This window comes from Ipomoea triloba, chromosome 3 (assembly GCF_003576645.1).
Source record: "Ipomoea triloba cultivar NCNSP0323 chromosome 3, ASM357664v1".
Classification (NCBI taxonomy): domain Eukaryota; kingdom Viridiplantae; phylum Streptophyta; class Magnoliopsida; order Solanales; family Convolvulaceae; genus Ipomoea; species Ipomoea triloba.
Genome location: NC_044918.1, coordinates 29818500 through 29838766, shown reverse-complemented (window position 1 = coordinate 29838766; position 20267 = coordinate 29818500). Strand labels below are relative to the sequence as shown.

General features: G+C 37.3%; 2 protein-coding genes across 2 annotated transcripts; one reads left to right on the top strand and one right to left on the bottom strand.

The window, feature by feature from the left end:
- The first annotated feature begins 1908 nt into the window (after positions 1 to 1908).
- LOC116013397 (adagio protein 1) lies at positions 1909 to 7139 on the top strand. Its single transcript, XM_031253123.1, has 2 exons — positions 1909 to 2378; positions 4905 to 7139. The coding sequence occupies exons 1-2, from the start codon at positions 2119 to 2121 to the stop codon at positions 6511 to 6513; spliced, it is 1869 nt and encodes a 622-aa protein (XP_031108983.1). The 5' UTR covers positions 1909 to 2118; the 3' UTR covers positions 6514 to 7139.
- A 140-nt stretch (positions 7140 to 7279) lies between these two features.
- On the bottom strand, positions 7280 to 10079 carry LOC116013396 (pentatricopeptide repeat-containing protein At2g18940, chloroplastic). Its single transcript, XM_031253121.1, has one exon. The coding sequence runs from the start codon at positions 9952 to 9954 to the stop codon at positions 7486 to 7488; it is 2469 nt and encodes an 822-aa protein (XP_031108981.1). The 5' UTR covers positions 9955 to 10079; the 3' UTR covers positions 7280 to 7485.
- Positions 10080 to 20267: the final 10188 nt, after the last annotated feature.

The window sequence follows — 20267 nt, the reverse complement described above, 5'->3', positions numbered from 1 at the left end:
TGGTCGCCTTCGCCGGAGAAGGCGACCTTTTCGCCGGAAATTGACGCCCGATCGCCGGAAAATGCCAATGACCGGTGATAACAGGTCAATTACCGGTTTTTGGGCTTCATTGCTTCGATTTGTAATATTTGAGGGTTTAATTGCACCTTTTAAAAGTTCGTGGGCCTAATTGACTTTTTATGAAATGTTCGAGGGCCTATTTGACCCTTTTCCCAATAATAAATAAACCTTAACTAGGGCTTGACCCCTGTCCCTTCAATGAAACAAATAAGACTTAAACAACCAAACCAAAGAACTCCTTGTGTTTTGGATTGATGTCCTAAGCAAACTAGGGTCTGGCCCTTTATACTATCGAAAGACCCATCCTGGCCAACCACGTGTGTGGTCATACCCTCATGCGCACCTCCTCCACCCACGTGGCCTGTCTGCACTTGATAGGAACCCATCCACATGGAGGAAACAAGCAAGTCCAATAAAAATTCCATTTGACAGGGGAAAGTGTGATTCAAGGACGAATCATTTTCAAGAAAGGGAGGATGATGCAAACTAGCCCATACATGATCCATTCGAAGTCCAAGCATGCCAAATAAAGAGTCCAAGTGATGATGGTGGATACTTAGAACATTTTTCATGCATAAGAGCTGATTTTGAAGAGCCCATAAATACCATCTAAGATGTCCAAATTCGTGGCTTTGCTTGGGAGGGTACAAAAGAGGTTGAAATAATTCACCAAAATCAGATTTTGAAGCACATGGACATGCTTTGGCATATTAGGAAGACTATTGGTCTTTCCTAGACAAGTTATGACATTTAATCTCCTTGATAGTGATGTATTTTTACTATTGATGTCTTTTGATCTCCTTGATGTACTTTTACTATTGATGACATTTGGAGTCCCCTAGCATGTGTATAAATAGGGTGTGTATTTCCTTTGATGATAAAGCATTTTTCAGAATTAATCAAAACTTCCTAAGTCTTCTTTACATTTGTGTAAGAATTCTTTCTTCTATTCGTGGTCCTATCGAATAGTGTTCTTGATTCGTGGCCCTATCGAATCAAACCCGCATTCTACCAACTTTCGATTTTAGGAATTGTGGTTCTATCAATTCATAGAATCAAGGGAACTACTAGAGAACCCACTCTAGTTGTTTGAAGATTGCGTTCTTGAGGAACTTGATGCGTGCTAAGGGTTGTTTCTTGGTCCTTCGTGGAATCGGGGCTCAAGGGTGATCTTGTGTGCACCAAAGGTAACTCCTTATCTATTGAATTTGAGAACATCTTGGGCAATAATTCCTTGTTACGGATCCTCCTTACGAAGATTCGTATCAGCACTCTTCACCACCTTGCGCACCCGTACCCCTATTGTACCCTCATACGACACATACCTACACCCCGCGAGACACACGCCTATACCCCAGCTAGCTGCACCCCAGCCGCCATTTGTCTACACCCTAGCCGCCAGTTGTCTGCACCCCTTGTCTACACCCTTTGTCTATATCCCATGCATAAGTGGAGTTTCCTACCCTTTATTACACAAGATCTTGCGTGGTTTGGCGGTTAACAGCTTGTGTTGTTATAGCAAAGGTTGAGTACTACTGACTCTATTATTCATAAGTTTAATGTTTATTAAATGAATATATAATCGGATGATTAAATCTAAAACAAAATCAATATTCAAAGAACTATTTATTATCATATTGAAAGTTGATGATGTAAATTGATAAAAATCATTAGTAAAAAGACCATTGTAACCCAATTAAAAATGAAGAATAAAACTTGATAAATGTGAATAATAAATGAGTAATTCCTGAAATAAACTCTTTTCAAATATATGTTGCGCATATTTCGCACCACAACATTGTCCCATAATACCAAGCCCAAAATATATGTATACTCCATAACTATACTATACTGTAAACGGAAAAGTTCTACATGGTCCGTACCATCGTTATCTGGAAAATCCCAAACAGAAATCTCTTCTAGCTAAAATATCCCAAACAGAAAAAGGAAAAATTATTTCCGAATTGAAAATCGGACAATTCGTCGCATTGCCTTCGAGTTCGGTGAAATTTTCGATCAAATTATGGGGTGAACTGGTGAACCCAATCCCGATCAGGTATGGAGTGGGACAGCAACTCGGATTTCAGCGGAGACGAAGAGGAATTGGAGGAGGAAGAGGAAGAAAAGCTAGGGTTTGTGCTCAGTAGCAATGGCGACGGTCCGCCACTTCCCTTGCCGTTTGATTCGCTTCTTCAGCCTGCGCCGTGCGGCTTCGTGGTTGCCGACGTGCTCGAGCCGGATCGCCCCGTTATTTATGTAAACTCGGTGTTTGAGATGGTCACTGGTTACCGAGCAGAAGAGGTCCTTGGCCGAAACTGGTAAATGCTATGCACTAAGATATGCGTTTCATTTCATTTCTTGAATACTGTTTTCTTTGATGTCAATTCTGGAAATTGTGGATGATCTGATGAACTTCTTGGGGATTTAAAGGTTCACCTAGTGAATTCTGTCTTCTGCGTTGTTGCAGTTCCTTTTCCTTGTTGGTTTTGATTACTACCCCAAGAAGTGGGGTTAACTGTACAAATTGGAAATTCTTATTGGGAAGTTGATTTTTAATTAACCTGGAAGAAGAGGTTTTGCTTTTGATAGTTGCAAGGTATATGCTGAGGGGAGACGAAAAAATTGGAAGTAAGCCAATCTTCAACCCTCTCGGCAGGGCAAGGTATATCCGTGTAGGGTGAGTAGCTAGTTTCTAATTTTATCTCAAGGAAAGGACACCACTGGCACTGGCTTTTCTAGGCACTATGGCAAATGAGATATTCCGTCTTTCCCCCAGTATCTGCTTACTTTTTCTCTGCTTCATTGAGTCTTAGTCTAGACTTTGTTCAGGTGGTTTGGGAGAAATCATTATGCAGCTATGCTGGATGCATTCTTTTTTGCCTGGTATTATTATTATTATCCCATGTCAAGTTGGACCGTTGGAGTTGTAAAACAGACTCTAAAGTTGTGCAATGCCTATGAATTATTGATGTGGAAAATATGATTGTTAGGTTATTACAGGCTCCCATGGCTCAATTAAAGTTGTGAAGTTCTACTGTTTTTCTTTTGCTTCCTCTGCTCTTTGCTAGAAGAATCTCCACCATGTGTTGAACATCTTTATATCATTATGACATATGAGAAAGATAAAAGTAGAAGTCAAAGGTTTGAAGTAAGTGCTGAAGGAAACAACTTGGTGTAATGCCATATTTCATTTCCTCTTCTCTTCTTGTCATATTTTTTTTCTTCTTTTCTTTCCAATTTGTTTTCTTCAGTGGGGGTCAAAAACCCTCCCTCATAGCACCCTGCAATGCACTGTATTGATTGTTATTATTATTGAATATAACATTCTATCTTACTGTTGGGTCTTAGTATCTTTGCATGAGTGAACTTGTGACAGTTGCGTGTTAACATGTGCTTTGCTTCTGAGAACATGAAACCAAGTTTAAGTGGGCATAGGCTTGCTATCCTTTCACTTCACACCACCTCACTATACCAACTTCACTAAAACCCATGTGGCCATGCTGTAGATCTACTGTCACTCCAAGACCAGTAGAAAACTTTCACATAAACACAATAACAACCGAAAATAGTAACACATACAGTAACAAATCATATATGGCTAGAATTGCTGTCTATGTTTCATTCCCGTTACAAAATTTCACAAAACAGAAAGAGATCAAATGAAGAAGTGAAATTTTGTTACAAAATTTTTTCAACCTGATTAAAGGCTGGTGATGGACCACAAAAGTTGGAGGTGAGGTCATTTTTGGCTGATATTGAGGAATTCATAACGAACATTACAACAAATGTTGCTTATCCTAGTTTAGGGCTAACCTTAAAAATGACCTTTTTGATTACTCAAAAAATGCATTGTCGCTCACTTTGAAGCTCTTTTGTTAAGAACAGAGTTTTTCTTGGACATGTTTGTCAAGAGTTCTTTTCCTTGTCTTGCCTTAAATTTGTTCTTTTAAAAAAAATTATTTGTTATTTATTTTAATTTTTTAGCTGTTTGCCCATCTCCTACTTTTAGCAACAGGTGAGCTCCCAAATAAGTTGGGCCAAACCAACACGAGACATTGACATATTGGAGGATTGTGGAGTTACATGATTCTCACTTCTCCAAATAAATTGAAAAGCAAATATAATTGAAGTTTTTTTTTTCTTCCCTATTATGCGAACATGTTCTGACTTTAGATTTGAGTACTTGACAATGAATTTAAGAGGTTCCTTTAATGCTTGTCTAGTTGCCTCTGAATTGAAGATAGTTATGAAGAATCATTATGGGGTTACGTTTTTTGGTTGTTTCTTATTGCCTAGATGATTTCATTGGGGTTATATGACATTAATGATCTTTGGTCCTTTGGTTTATATTAAGGTTAGACTATAAAGCTCCTTATAGTCTTGTTGACAGGAAGTTAAAATATTTATTGTTGGATTATTTATGCTTTCTCCCTACCTTGGAAGAGCCAATTAACCACTCTTTCTTTATACTCACGTGTCAATCTTTTCTTGCTTCTTTCTTCCCGCTTATTGTTTGTCTCCTAGATATCTTATCTACTCCCTACTCATCTTAATAGAATTATACTGCTGTGAATGGCCTATGCATTAGTTCATCATTGTGTGGTTAGACCGGAAGCCAATGTTCTGAATACTAATTCTGTCCAGAATAATGCCACAACTACTTAGAAATGCTAAATGAGCTTTCTTATTGCTCTAAATAATTCTTTAGTTTGTTACTGTTTAAATCTTTCTTTGCTTGGAATGATATCATTTCCATTTTCTTCTCTATCTTATCTTTTTCCTGTTTCATATTCTGCTTTACTAGAACCCCAATATTTTTATTTTTAAAATTTTTCTTCCTGCAGTCGGTTTTTGCAAAGTAGGGGTCCTTTTGCTAAAAGAAGACATCCATTAGTGGACTCAACTGTAGTTGCTGAAATAAGAAGATGCCTTGAACAGGGGCTTGAATTCCAAGGCGAATTATTAAATTTTAGAAAAGATGGAACTCCATTGATGAATAGACTGCACTTGACTCCTATATATGGAGATGATGACACAATTACTCATGTTATAGGTATCCAGTTTTTTACAGAAGTGATTCTTGATCTAGGCCCACTGCCAGGATCTTCAACCAAGGAGTTTGCAAGATCATCTGTTAGGCACTGCTCTAGTCTTTCCTCTTGTGGGCCAATTTCTAATGGAAACCTGAATATTGCTTGTGGAGTTTGTGGGATCCTACAGCTGAGTGATGAAGTTATTTCTCTCAAGATTCTTTCACGATTGACCCCAAGAGATATTGCATCTGTTGGCTCTGTATGTAGACGGCTCTATGCTATGACAAAGAATGAAGATCTCTGGCGTATGGTTTGTCAAAATGCATGGGGTAGTGAAACAACTTGTGTATTAGAGGCCGTGCCTGGAGCGAAGAGATTAGGGTGGGGGAGATTGGCAAGGGAATTGACTACACTTGAAGCAGTGGCTTGGAAGAAGTTAACTGTTGGAGGTGCTGTTGAACCTTCACGCTGCAACTTCAGTGCATGTGCAGTTGGAAATAGGGTAGTTCTTTTTGGTGGAGAAGGGGTCAATATGCAACCCATGAATGATACATTTGTTTTGGACTTGAATTCCAGTAGTCCAGAGTGGAAGCATGTCAAAGTGAGCTCTCCTCCTCCTGGGCGCTGGGGTCACACACTTTCATGTGTGAATGGATCTCATCTTGTTGTATTTGGTGGCTGTGGGACACAGGGCTTATTGAATGATGTCTTTGTGCTAGATTTGGATGCCAAACAACCCACCTGGCGTGAGATCTCTAGTTTGGCCCCACCACTTCCAAGATCTTGGCATAGCTCCTGCACACTCGATGGGACCAAGTTGATAGTTTCTGGTGGTTGTGCAGATTCTGGAGTGCTTCTCAGTGACACTTTCCTGCTTGATCTATCAATGGAGAAACCTATGTGGCGAGAGATACCAGTCACATGGACTCCACCTTCTCGTTTGGGACACACATTATCTGTTTATGGTGGCCGGAAAATTTTGATGTTTGGGGGACTTGCTAAGAGTGGCCCTTTGCGTTTTCGATCTAGTGATGTATTCACAATGGATTTAAGTGAGGAGCAACCATGTTGGAGATGTGTAACAGGGAGTGGAATGCCTGGTGCTGGAAATCCTGGGGGCATTTCTCCTCCACCCAGGCTTGATCATGTGGCAGTAAGCCTCCCTGGTGGTGGAATCCTGGTCTTCGGTGGGTCTGTTGCCGGTCTTCACTCGGCCTCACAGCTCTACATCCTAGATCCAGCAGAAGACAAGCCTACATGGAGGATTTTGAATGTGCCTGGTCGACCTCCAAGATTTGCTTGGGGACACAGTACTTGTGTTGTTGGTGGAACTAGAGCAATAGTCCTAGGAGGTCAGACTGGAGAAGACTGGATGCTAAGCGAACTGCATGAATTGTCCTTAGCAAGTTCTACTATATAATGAAGAGAAAAGCGAGATCAATATCCATATGCTTGAAACAAAGATTATCTTTGAGCGAAGCACCCTATCTAGACCCTTTTTGCTTGCCTCAAATGCAATATCAGTATCCATTGGTTAGTTGCTGTTCTTTTATTTATACTGTTGAGCAGCTCCTGGACATTACAAGTGGTGGATCATCTGAGCATAATTCTCCAAAAGGCTTGTCTGAAATAGATTTTTATGCTGCACTTGGAATTATCTTCCCTTTTCAGCTAGCAACAGTCAATAGAGTAGAATGAATATTTTCTAAATTCTAGGTTTAGTTCATCCTGGGTGGCATACTGGCATCTGGTGTTTGTGGTTCAGGTCCATGGGGCAGCATATTAAAGCAACAAAGTGAAAGGTAAAGGGAAAAGAGAAAAAGTGTGGAAACAGAAGCATGCATTACGATTTGGTTTTTTAATTATTCTTGTTGGTACATTTGAAAGGATTTAAAATTGAACTTGACTTCTTACCTTGAGTTACAGGCCCTTTGTCTATATCACATGAACATTGTTGTTATCATTAGATGCATGTCATGAAGCCATTTGTTGAACATGATACTGGAATATAGAGAAGTGCTTGAGTAAAACATGCATTTGCAAGTACTCTTCTGAACCTTTTATTTCTTAGACATAGCAATTTGATGCATGTCATGAAGCCATTTGTTATCATTAGATGCATGTCATGAAGCCATTTGTTGAACATGATACTGGAATATAGAGAAGTGCTTTGAGTAAAACATGCATTTGCAAGTACTCTTCTGAACCTTTTATTTCTTAGACATAGCAATTTGAATGCTTTGAACAAAAAAGCTTGAAGGAAGTTTGAACTCATACAAGTTGAATGAGCCTGTACTGTTAAGAGACACATTACATTCATTTAAAAAAAAAAGAAAAAAAAAGCAGGTGCACCTGGATTTGAGCATGTTGTATTTGTGGGAGTTTCAGAAAGTCAGAACTGCATACAATCCCTTACCAGAGCAGAAAGTCTTTGCAGCGATTGTTCATCAAAGTAAGTGTCTTTTTCCCTAATTGCAGAAACAAAATCAATAGCATCCTCATATCTTCTTGCTCTACAGTAACCATTTACAACAGTTTTGTATGTGAGCTCATTCGGTCTGCAGTTGTGCTGAATCATGTAACTGATCAGTTCATTTACTTGTGAAAACATGCCTTGTGATGCATACCCAGCAACGAATGTGTTGTACGTAATGATACAAGGTTGAATCCCAGCTGCTGTCATGTTGGAGAAATGTTTCACAGCTTCCTGCATAAGCCCTTGTCTACAAAACCCTTTGATGACAGTGTTGTAGGACACGCGATCTGGTTTTTCACCGATTTCTTCCTCCACTCCATTCAGGATATCTTCTGCTTTCCAACAGTCACCAGCTCTTGCATGCATATCCATTAAGGTATTATAGGTTAACAAATCTGGCTGCAGGCCATTCTCTCGAATCAATCGCATTATTTCATTTGCCCGATCATACATCACATTCCTCGCAAATATGGAAAGCATGGAATTAAACACCACCAAATCAGGTCTGTACCCATTCTTCTGTAATTCCTGAAAAGCTCTCTCTGTGCCTTGCAGCGATTTACACTTAACATTTGAAAGAACAAGGTTTCTCATAAGCATCCAACTAGGATAAATATGCCCGTCGTAAACTTCTTTTGCAATCCTTTCTACGCCTCTTGCATTCCCTCCCTTTGAGTAGCAATGGAGCATCAAAGAATAAGTGGTTTCACTGGGCTTGAATCCTTTGTTTTTCATGTCCAACATAACAGATTCAGCAGCTCTCCAATCACCCCTATGAGCCAGGGCATTTAGAAATGCATTATAAGTATTGACACATGGAGTAAACCCGGCTTTGATCATCTCATCATACATTTTACCTGCATCGAAGTCTGATCCACACCTCGCATATGCACAAATCAAAGCATTAAACGTGTCCCTGTTGGGTTCAAACCCGCATCTCTTCATCTCATGAAAAACGCGGTTCACATATTTCTGCATTCCACTATTCCCACACATTGCAAGTACCGTGTTCCAAGTAATCCTATTAGGGGTACATCCATTCAACTTCATGTCAGAGATTACCTCCATCGTCTCTTCTATCCGAGATTTCTTCCCCAGCATTGCAATGATTGAATTATATGTACACACATTAGGAACACAGCCAGACTGTTTCATCTGTTCGAGTAAGCTAAAAGCCTTGCCCTCTTTCCCAGCTTTACCATAAGCATCTATCAATGTGGTATAAGTGATGGCGTTTGGCTTTAAACCCTTCCGAGTCATAGTTTCTATAAGCGCAGCACCTTCTTCATGGAAACCTGCCCTCACATAAGCACCCACAAGCTCATTATATGTCACCGAATCAGGAGGGCAATTGTTTTCCTCCATTTCTTCAAGCACACTCACAGCCTCAGAGTACGCCCCCATCTTCCCGTAAACTTGAAGCAAGGAATTGTAAGCAACTGTCCCCGGAACATAGCCCTGCGACTTCAATCCATCAAAAAACTTCTTGGCTTCTTCAAACAACCCTTCCCTAGCACACGCAGATATAACCGTGCTGCAAGTGAACTCATCAAACTCAAGCCCATTGCTCCTCATCTCATCTAGAAGGCACAATATCATATCCCAAGACCTACCCTTCCTACCATAAACATCCAGCATAACATTGTACATGACTAAATTAGGGGATAAACCTCTCTCCTTAATATATTCATACAATGCAATTGCCTTATCATACTTGGCACTACGAGAGTAAGCATGAAGAACAGTGGTCCAAGCTCTAATATCCAGTGAGTGATCCTCAAGTGGAATAACATCAAACAGATTGGAGGCTAACAAGTGCTGGGATTCTCTCCCCAAAACCCTAACCATATATTCAATAACCTGACTATCTAGCTTTTCACTTTCAGCATTGGAATTCATAACAACCCATTCAAACAACAAGATGGCCCTTTCCCAGTTGCCCCAAACGTCCAACCCTTTCAGTAAACTCATCAAATCCATTTCAAGCAACTCAAATTTCACGGAACCAAGAAATGCACGCAACGCGGACAAGGGCTGTTGGAGAATTGAATTGAGCATTGACTTACAATTCTCTGGGAGAAAATCAAGCGACCCATCATCACTATCATCATCCTCAACCGTGGGATCCTGACTAGTTCTCGGAATTGCAATCCGTTTCTGCGAATGAGCATCTTGTGAAGTGCCGTTTAGGTGCTGAAGAAGAGAGTCGAGAGGGAAAGAGGGTTGAGGAGAAGGGAAGTTGTGGAGATGGAGAGGAGGGAGAGGAAGCGTTGTGGTGTTTAATTTCAAGCGCTGGTTGGAGGAGGGCAGAGGAGGTGCCGGTTTCGGCGGCTTTGTTGATTGAAGTGGCAATATTGGCTTGTTGGGGAAAAGGGTACCCTCCATTGTTGAGAATATTTGAAACAAAAAGAAGAAAAATCAATTCAAATTTGCTATCTGCAAGTGCAAAGAGATAACATCTGCAACTATGTCCAGGGGCGAGGGGCGAGGATATTGACGTTGATTCCCAATTCATTTGTCACACTGGCCACTCAATCAAATATGGGGTAAGTTTCGTAACCCCATCCAATTCGACCAATAATTTAAAAAAAAAAAAAAAGAAGAGAAAAAGAAGAAAAACTAGACAAAATTTCATATAATTTGGCATGTTTGGTAAGGGATAAATTTCACAAAGCAAAAAAATTCATAGTTTGATTAGAGCATTACCACCAATAGATATTGGGTGCGTGGTTTATGTCCAGAGAGATGCCATCATGGCAAGAGAGAGAAGAAGAGAGAGAGTTAAAAGAGATCATCTACAATACAAGGTTCATGGAAGAGTATTTTCTGACATATTGATTAAATACTCATGTGCTGTTGTGCGCGTTTTGCGCACAGCAGGCGCCCATGCCTGCATGCATTGTAACAGAGTCACATTATTTTTTTTTTTAAAAATTGATTTGTTTTTTGTTTTGTCCATATCTCCTTCCATTTACTACATTGTAACAGAGTCAGTAGTACTCAAAAAAAAATATCCCTTTCCATTTTCTCTTTCTTAATCACACTTACAAAAACTCATAAAAAACCGTGAAATATCTCCACTAATAAGGATGCTCTTAGGAGTTATTTTTTCACGAAATTACAATTCTTTCATTTTGATGAATTAAAATCTAGGACCCCTAAGAATTGTAATTAGGGATGACAATTTCAATTAGCACTAAGGATATCCACCCAAATTCGCACCCACATGAATCTGATTTTTCGGGTGATAGTGGGTGGTGAATCAGGGGGTGGGTCTTAAAAGATTAAACTTGCGGTGGGTCAGGTTGGATTCAGATTTTATGTATAAAATCCGACTAGAACTCCACCCGACCCACCATATATATATAGTCAATTATAAAAATTTCTAAAACTTTTACTTACTTTTTATTATTTTTTAATTCTAAACTAACAAGTTTATTTTTAAAAAATTAACAATTTAGTTAATATATTCGACTATTCATATTATTTTATGTTTTAATATAACTAGTAAATTTTATTATTTTATTATGTGTAAGTAATTTAAATATTATTTCAAAATATTTTAATAAGATAACAAGTTATGAGTATTCGTAGTGACCACTTGCAGCCAGTAGGGCAGGGGTGAGTTTTGAAAAAGTTTAAATGATGTGGGTTGGGGTAAGGGTGGGTGGAGAAAATATAAGGTAGGTCGGGTGAGGATGTAGCCCTCTCCGATCCATTGTCATCCCTACTTGTAATCCAATGGGAGGTGGGAAGAAATATTGAATACGTAAAGACCAAATTGGGCTTCTTACTCTTTAATTTTATTTTATTTTAATTTATTATTTATAATTTATAATAAAAAAAAAATTATAATAATAATAATAGTAAATAATATGCATTATAAATTTATAATTTATTTTAATAATATTATAATGTATAATAGTTTACTATAATAATAATATTATTATTATTATTATGAAAAATGGTCAAATAGGCCCATGAACTTTACTCAAAAAGTTAATTAGGCCCATAAATTTTTAAAAGTTGCAATTAAACACGTAAACATGTTATTTTGAAGCATTGAAACCTAGAAACCGGTTGGTAACATATAATTATAGGTTACCTAGGGTTTTGACCACCTTTCTTATACTTTCTGGCAATAATCACCGGCGACACCGGTCGTGTTTGGAGGAGGCGACCAACTGGTCTGCCTTCTCCAATTGCCAAAGTAGGCGACCAATTTGGTCGCCTCCTCCAAATGCGATCGGTGACCGTTCAGTTGCCGGTGATTATATGGTCGGAAAATGTTGAAAGGGTCTCCGAAATCCTAGGTAACCTGTAGTTACAAGTTACCAATGGGTTTCTGGACATTAATGCTTCCAAATAACACGTGTATGAGTTTAATTGCAACTTTTAAAAATTTAAGAGGCTAATTAACTTTTTTAGTAAAATTTATAAGCCTATTTGACCATTTTCCCTTATCATCATGATGGAAAAGGATCAATAAACTACACATAAAATGTAATTGATTTGTCCAACTAAAGAAAACTGCAACCAAACAATTGAACAAATTAAAATCGTTCAGTTAAACCAAAATCACATATTTTGGCTATAAACTACTAGATAATTGCTTATGTGACATTTTTTAAATATATTTTTATTTTTCATTTAACAATCTCATTTCAGTCATTTGTCCACGTAAATAATTCCAGAAAAAAGAAACTCGTCTGAGGTGTGTATATAGTAAATAATTCCAGAAAAAAGGAAACTCGTTTGAGGTGTGTGTGTGTGGAGAGAGAGAGAGAGAGAGAGAGAGAGAGAGAGAGAGAGAGAGAGAAATGGGTTCTCGTGCGGTTGTGCGGTTAAATTTGAACCATTGATCTTGCCTAAATCAACGTTCATGATTAATAGTGATTAAAAAAACGCATGGTTGCAATTTGATCTTTTTGCATTTAGGTCAAATTTAAGGTGGGTGAATTTCCTTCTTAAAGTGCATGAATTTCCTTGTTAATGTAACATAGAAAACTTGTTTTGCATGGGATGTCATTATGAAATGATGATCATCTATTATGTCATTCCTTATTTACATCAAGAAGTGTGAATCCTAAATCATCAACTTTCACACCGTGTTTACTATCAATCCACTTGCATTAGAACATTGGCACCACAAACTTCACATAGTCAAGCTCCCATATTTCTTCAATCACTAAATAATATGATAATTCGTCCATCATAGGATTTCTATCTTTAAACTACTGAAATGCTTTGCATTGGCAACCAGAGTTACTCCATTGTTTTGTACCATGCTCTTATCATCTTGGACTTTTTATAAAAAGATAACTCATTGATATCACATCCATTGTAATATATACCTTGCATATTAGGACCATGAGCTAACCCTTGTATGGTTTTAGCAGTATTATCTTCAACAAGAACGTTTTCCTTAAGCCAAGTGACAAAGGAACGATTATGTTTATTTGTAATCCACATATTAGTCTTTCAAGGATTTTGCTCCCTTACTAAAATCATATGCTCCGCCATGTAAGGACCAACTTCACTCATATTGTGCAAGATATATAAATGTGATTGTTGAACATTTTCACAAGACGTAGTCAAAACTTTGACACCTTGTGTACCCTTACCGCCAAGGTGCCAATTTTTTCACCATGATGAGACTTGAAAAAAACCAATAGGTTCCACTCCTATCAAGTAGTAATTCAATATTCTCTTCAGCAATATAACTTTCAACAATAGATATTTCTGGCATATATGTGCTGATTTCTCACATATTCTTTCAGGACTTTCATGTATCGTTCAAACAGATACATCCACCTCAAGTAAGTCAGACCACATAGTCTGATCTCTCTAACTAAATGGATAAGTAAATGACCCATAACATAAAAAAAAGATGGAAAATACATCTCCAATTGGCACAATATAACAACAATTTCATTCTCCAATTCATCTAGTTTTTTTGGATCAGTAACTTTACCACATATGGTATTGAAGAACATACAAAGACATATAATAGTTTGCCTCAAATTTTTAGGCAATATGCCTCTAGTAGGCACATGCAATAGTTGTTGCATTAACGCATGTCAATTATGAAATTTCGATTCTATCAACTTCAAATCTTGCATGCTCACAAGTGACTTGATGTTTGAAAAATATCATTGTGGTACCTTAACTCCATTTAAATACTTACAAAAATGTATTTCTCCTTTATTGACAAAGTAGGAGAAGTTGGAGGCAAATACATCCTCTTTTCCTGTGAGTTTGGAGATAATCCAGGTCATATACTCATTTGGAGCAAGTCTAATTTAATATAGTTTGACTCTATCTTTAGTCATGCCCTTGATATCTAGAAGTTTTTCAATAAGATTGTCACATACATTTTTCTCCACATGCATAACATCAATACTGTGACTCACATCTAATGCCTCCCAATATGGAAGATTAAAGAATATAAATTTCTTTTTCCATGGACTCTTACCTTTTTGTGATTTAAGCTTTTGAGTTATTCTAAAAAAACAAAATTCATCCATTTAATTAACTTTTTCAAGAACTTGAATCTCAAATAGTGGTTGTGAAACATCTCTATATTCTTGTAGCCCATTGAAAGCTTTCTTTAACTTCCGATAATAAGGGTGGAACCGATGAAGAAATCTTCGATGACCCAAGTAGCTAAGCTTTCTTTTTATTATAAACAACTTGTGTATAACTTGTATCGTCTTTACATATAGGACAAGCTTTTATGGCCTTTGGCACTATACCTAGACATGTTTCCATAAGCTAGAAATTAAAGTCATCAATTGTACAAAAAAGCATGACATGTAAGTTATAATACTCATTTTGATATGCATCATACACCAACACACCTTCATCCCACAACTTCTTCAAGTCCTCAATCAATGCCACGTACTAGAAAGACATCTATATCATTCCTCGGTTGTTTTGGCCCAGAAATCATCAAACTTAATAATATATACTTGCATTTCATATACAACCAAGGAGGTAAGTTGTAAATCACCAACATAACATGTCACGAGTTGTGTGTTTGCTTCTCAAATTACCATGAGGATTCATTCCATCAGTACAAAGTCCAAGTTTAATATTTTTGAACTCATTACCAAATTTAGGAAATGCATGATCAATTGTTTTCCACTGAGGAGAATCAGCCATGTATCATAGCATATCATCACAAATTTTGTCATATGCATGCCATGTTAAGTTCTTCACATTATTTAGATTTGTAAAAAGATGTTTAAATCTCACAATGATAGGAAGATACCACAACACTTTAGCCAGTGGCCTTTCCAACACTTGATTAGCAACACTATTCTCCCTTATTTTATAATTATAACAAGGGGCCCCACATATTGGACATGCATTCAACTCATTTTTGAAGAGTATGCAATCATTAGGACAAACATGTATCTTTTTATACTTCATACCCATCGGGCAAAAAGTCTTTTCAGCCTCATATGTACTCTTCAAAAGTTCATTACCTTCCAAAAATATATCATTTAGTACTTTAAGTAAGGCTATAAAACTTTTGTCACTCCACTCATTCTCAACTTTCAACTTGAATAATTTTAACACAACTAATGAATAATAACACAACAAATAATCATGTATATATATTTAGAACACCCTGACCATAAAATCTTTTCTGCATCACTCTGCAATACATCCAACTCATGTAACTCATTAGCGAATTGACCTTCAAAATCACAAATCATATCATTCAACTAATCATCATCTGCATACCTTTCATTAAACATTAATTTTAATGTCAACTATACAATGAATTTCGTATATATAATCTTGCATTGATATAGTTTGAATTACTTATTTAAATACAAATATTGGACATTAAATCATTTGTGCAATGCGCATGTAAAACTAGTGTGTGAGCGCGCACGTGTGTATATGTATATGTGTGTGTGTATATATATATATATATATATATATATATATATATAATTTTTTTTTTAATTTTTTTTTTGGTTGTTGGTTGAGTCACATGTCAGATCACAGGAATATCATATCAACCAGCAACTGAAGAGATGAACTCTCTCTCTTCTTTGTAAATAAAGGAGAGCTCATCATTTTAATTTAATTGTTGAGGCAAGAAAGGCTCCCCTATATAACCCTCACACTTATAATTTTCTTAATATTTTAATTTTAATTGATACTTAATGTATAATTTATTAATATTAAATACTAATTAAGAGTGTTGTGAATATTGAGTTCAGTGTGTTTGGGAAGATTAGCGTAACCAAATGACTTTTGTGAATTTTAATTGGGACAATCTAAAAGCCTTTTTAATCGAGGCCTTTAAAAAATTAAAAAACTTCTTAGTATTTTAGACCCCATTTTTAAAATTCGTTTATATATCAACGTTCAATAGATAATCATACATAAATCCTATTCAAATCCATATAATCAAACAATTCAATTATGTTTATTGTCATTGCCATCACCAAAATCCCAATCAACCGTCCCATACGGCTAGATTTATCCCGATAAGTTTTCTCATGGTAAGTCTGCTTTTGGTGAAATTTTTATTTTTATTTTAAATTTTGTTTTAATTATCCGGCTTAAAAGCTTGCATAATTTGAAATCTTTCAAATGGTACAAAAGGTTACCATTTGGCAGCCTTCATTCTGTACTTTTTATTTTTCTTATATTTGTTTATGTATTATTACAACATTATATTATAATGTGATTTGAAAGTGAGACCACTCTTGAGTAGGGGTGTAAATAAGCCGAGCGGCTCGCGAGCCGCTCGGTCAAAGCTCAGTTCAAGCTCAGTCAAATTCGAGTTCGAGCCCGGTCAAATTCGAGCTCGAGCGGCTCGTTTTATAATCGAGTCGAGCTCGAGCTCTAATGTCTTAGGCTCGTGGCTCGACGAGCCGCTCGCTAGCGATATATATATATGTGTGTGTGTGTGTGTGTGTGTGTGTACATATAATATTATAGTTTATTTTTAATTGAAATATGAATTTAAAATCAAACAGGTTAAATTCGAGTTTAAAATTGGACTCGAACTTGAGTTCGAGCATGAATTCGAGCTCAAATTCAAATTCAAGCTCGAACTCGAGCAGCTCGAAAATTGCCGAGCTCGAGCTCGAGCATCAATTTTCAAGCTCGATCGAGCTCGAGCTCGAGCATCAATTTTCAAGCTCGATCGAGCTCGAGCTCGAACTCGAGCCAAGCCTTCCCTAACGAGCTCGAGCTCAAGCCACCCTAGGTTCGAACTCGGCTCGGCTCATTTACACCCCTACTCTTGAGAGTAAGAGAGTACTGTAAATGTATAGACTATAGAGAAAATAGTTAAGGAATTATAAATTTGATGATATGAAAGATTTTTTTTTTTGAAAGCCACCAAATCAAACTATTATTTGAACAAACTCATAATAATTAAAGTCAAGAGGAACGTCCTCTCAATACATATGAGTAGCTCAAGAGCCAACTGCCTTAGCTAGAGTATGAGTCGGTTGGTTTGTTGAACATGGAATATAATGTAACTAATGTTTGAAAATAGCACTAAAAATAGCATTTTAAGTGGCCATTTTGTGGTACAATTAAAAGTGGGGTCCACATCCGATTTGGGTCGGGTCAATGTGGATTCGGGTTTTTCGCAGTGAGACGAAGAGATCCATATATTGTACGCTCAAAATGGATAATGGGTGAATGAGAAATTGGTTCTCAAAGTAGACCCATTTGAGATGGAATTTGGGTGAGGAAAAGCTTATGTAGCTTTGACCCACATTGGTTGGGAATGCAGATTTGCCCCACTATAAATACAAGAGTCTTTTTAAGGTTAATTGACTTGTATGGCATAGAGGCTCTCTCACACGCAAGGGGTGCAAATCAAATTCCAAACTGAGTCTGAAAAGACTTGACTCATGTACGCGGGCACGAGTAAATTATTCAACCTTTCCATTTTCTAGTGATTTTCACATAATGAGAAGGAATTATTAACTATTTTCAAAAAAAAAGAAGGAATTATTAACTGCTCTACAAGCATGAACAATGGAACCAACATATATATGAGTAGTCCAACTGCTCTACAAGCATGAACCATGGAACCAACATATATATGAGTAGTCCAACCCCACAACAAAGGGTGTATGTGAACAAGATAAAGTTATCCTAACCCGCATGAACAACTCAACTGGTGGTGGAGTTGAAATTTGTTACACGAGACCAAGGATTGAGCCTCACGAGCGACAGTGCGGCAGCAATCTCTCAAAAATAAGGGGCTCCTTGTGCACAGTGAGCAAAAGTTTAGCATCTATTAGTCAATTGAGTCACTATGATTTACTCCTCCACAAACTGTCAAGTCATAATGTGGGGGTGGGCGATTCCACTTTTATTCACAAGATAACGATATCCTAAGGAGCCCCACGGTGCTAAGCTTAGGTGGTTCGTCGATTGACTTAAACGTCATGATGGGAGGCAATAGTGTGGTTGTTCGAATCCCACGAAAACATGTATGGAAAAAATTTCAAAATATGATGGGAGGTCTGAATTAGATCCCTTGTGCGCACATGAAGATTAGGATATGACCAGTGAGCTGATTGTGCGACTCACGATTTACCTCTGTAATGATTCTAGGGTGTGCTGATTGTGCGACTCACGATTTACCTCCACAATGCATCTAAGAGTGTGTTCCTGTGGACTTAGGATTAGTCCGACAAAGATGGATCTGTAAGAATAAATAGGAAGTATATAGGATCTAACCTCCTGCCATAGTTGATTGTTTGTTGATGCCTGAACTGCTGCAGAAGAGTTTTTGTCCCTCACTTTCACAACCCTCTTAGATGGAGTATGAGTCTTAATGTTGTGCAGTGAGAGGATTATAGAGCCTTTATATAGATGCAGTCCATCAATGCACTATTCCAATTATTTCCTACTGTTTAACTGTTTGCACCACTTATGAACAGGAAAATGGCCTTTCATTATAATGACCTTTCAGAAATCATAGTGGGATTTAATATCTTAATAATGAGATAATGAATCCCTGATTTTAAGGGGATAGTGGATCCATGTTTTCTGCTAGTGGATCTACTTTCCTAATGAAAGTGACATTTATCTAACATTCTCCCACTTGGTGCAAACATCAAACTCAAAGTACAATATAACACTAACCATAATGATATGTCCTCATTAGTGCGAGTAGTATCCATTATGATCAAATGTAAATTGCCTTCAAGCACTTAATTAGGAAATAAAACTTAATGAAATAAACCATTAGTTTATTTCTAATCCAACTGAAGTATTTTCTCAATAAATTAAAGTGTACACACTTGTGGCACCTTTCTTAGACTTGTTTGTTTGCTTTCCCTTAATGCAATCTATACAAGTCTCAAAATCAGTATAATCAAGAGTACTAAGTACCCCATCGTTTACTAATTTCTTAATTCTTTCAATAGAGATGTGACCTAATCTCCGATGCCATAACATATAGGAATTCTCATTAATACTTGGTCTTTTAGTGCCAGTATGAACATGTAAAGAATTATATGTAGAATTGCTTTGTAGATTAATGCGATAAAGGCCATCAGACAAAGTACCATTTCCAACACAAGTTGATTTATTAAAAATCACAATAGACTTGTCTTGAAACTTAAATGAAAATCCTAATGGTACAAGCCTTGAAACATAAATCAAGTTTCGTGAGAAACTTGGTACATAAAAGGTCTTTTCTAAAATCAAAACAAAGCCACTACTTAATATTATTTTACATGTTCCTATTGCTTCAACTTGTGAGCCCATCTTGTTTCCGGATAAGATAGTCTGCTCACTTCCCACTGGCTTCCTTAAGGCTTGAAGTCCCTGTAAGGAATTTGCAATATGGATTGTTGATCCAGAATCAATCCACCAAGTATTAGTGTTAACTTCAGACATATTAGATTCATAACATACAAATGAGGATAGATTACCTTTGTTTTCAAGCCATTTCTTGAACTTGATGCAATCTATCTTAAAGTGTCCTTTCTTTCTACAGAAAAAACACCTTCGCATCTTCTTTATATCAGCTTGAGGTTGGCTTTTTCCCTTAGCCTTAGTGGTACTACGAGATTTGCCCTTTCCTTGCGGTATGGAAAGCATAACACTTTCACCCATTTCCATTGAAAGCCTTTCCTCCTCTTCAACACACATGGTCATTAAATCAACGATAGACCAATTTTCCTTATGCGTGTTATAAGAGATTTTAAATGGCTCATAATGATGTGGAAGTGTATTTAACACATGATGTACCACAAAGGTATCCGGCAAAACTACCCCGAGTTTTTTCAGTTGGTTTGTTATATCCTGAAACTTCATAATGTACTCACGTACACCCTTAACAGTGTTTAAACGAAGGGAAGAAAATTTCATAATAAGGGTGCTAGTTAAAGACTTCACTGAGCTGGCATATTGAGCGTCAAGGGCCTCAAGCAAGGGCTTGAAATCTGTATATGCGTCAACAATACCACGAACTGAATCCGAAACATTAGACTTGATCAAAATTACACTGAGCCGATTGGATCTCTCCCATCGCTCATATAGTGCAATTTCATCAGGTGTACTTGAATTTGTAGGGATTTGTGGTTTATTGTTATTGACAGCATAGTCCAACTCTTTCCACCCTAAATTCAAGAGAATCCTTTCTTTCCAAACCTTATAGTTGTCACTACAGAGTTGGGGAATTTGAATGGTCA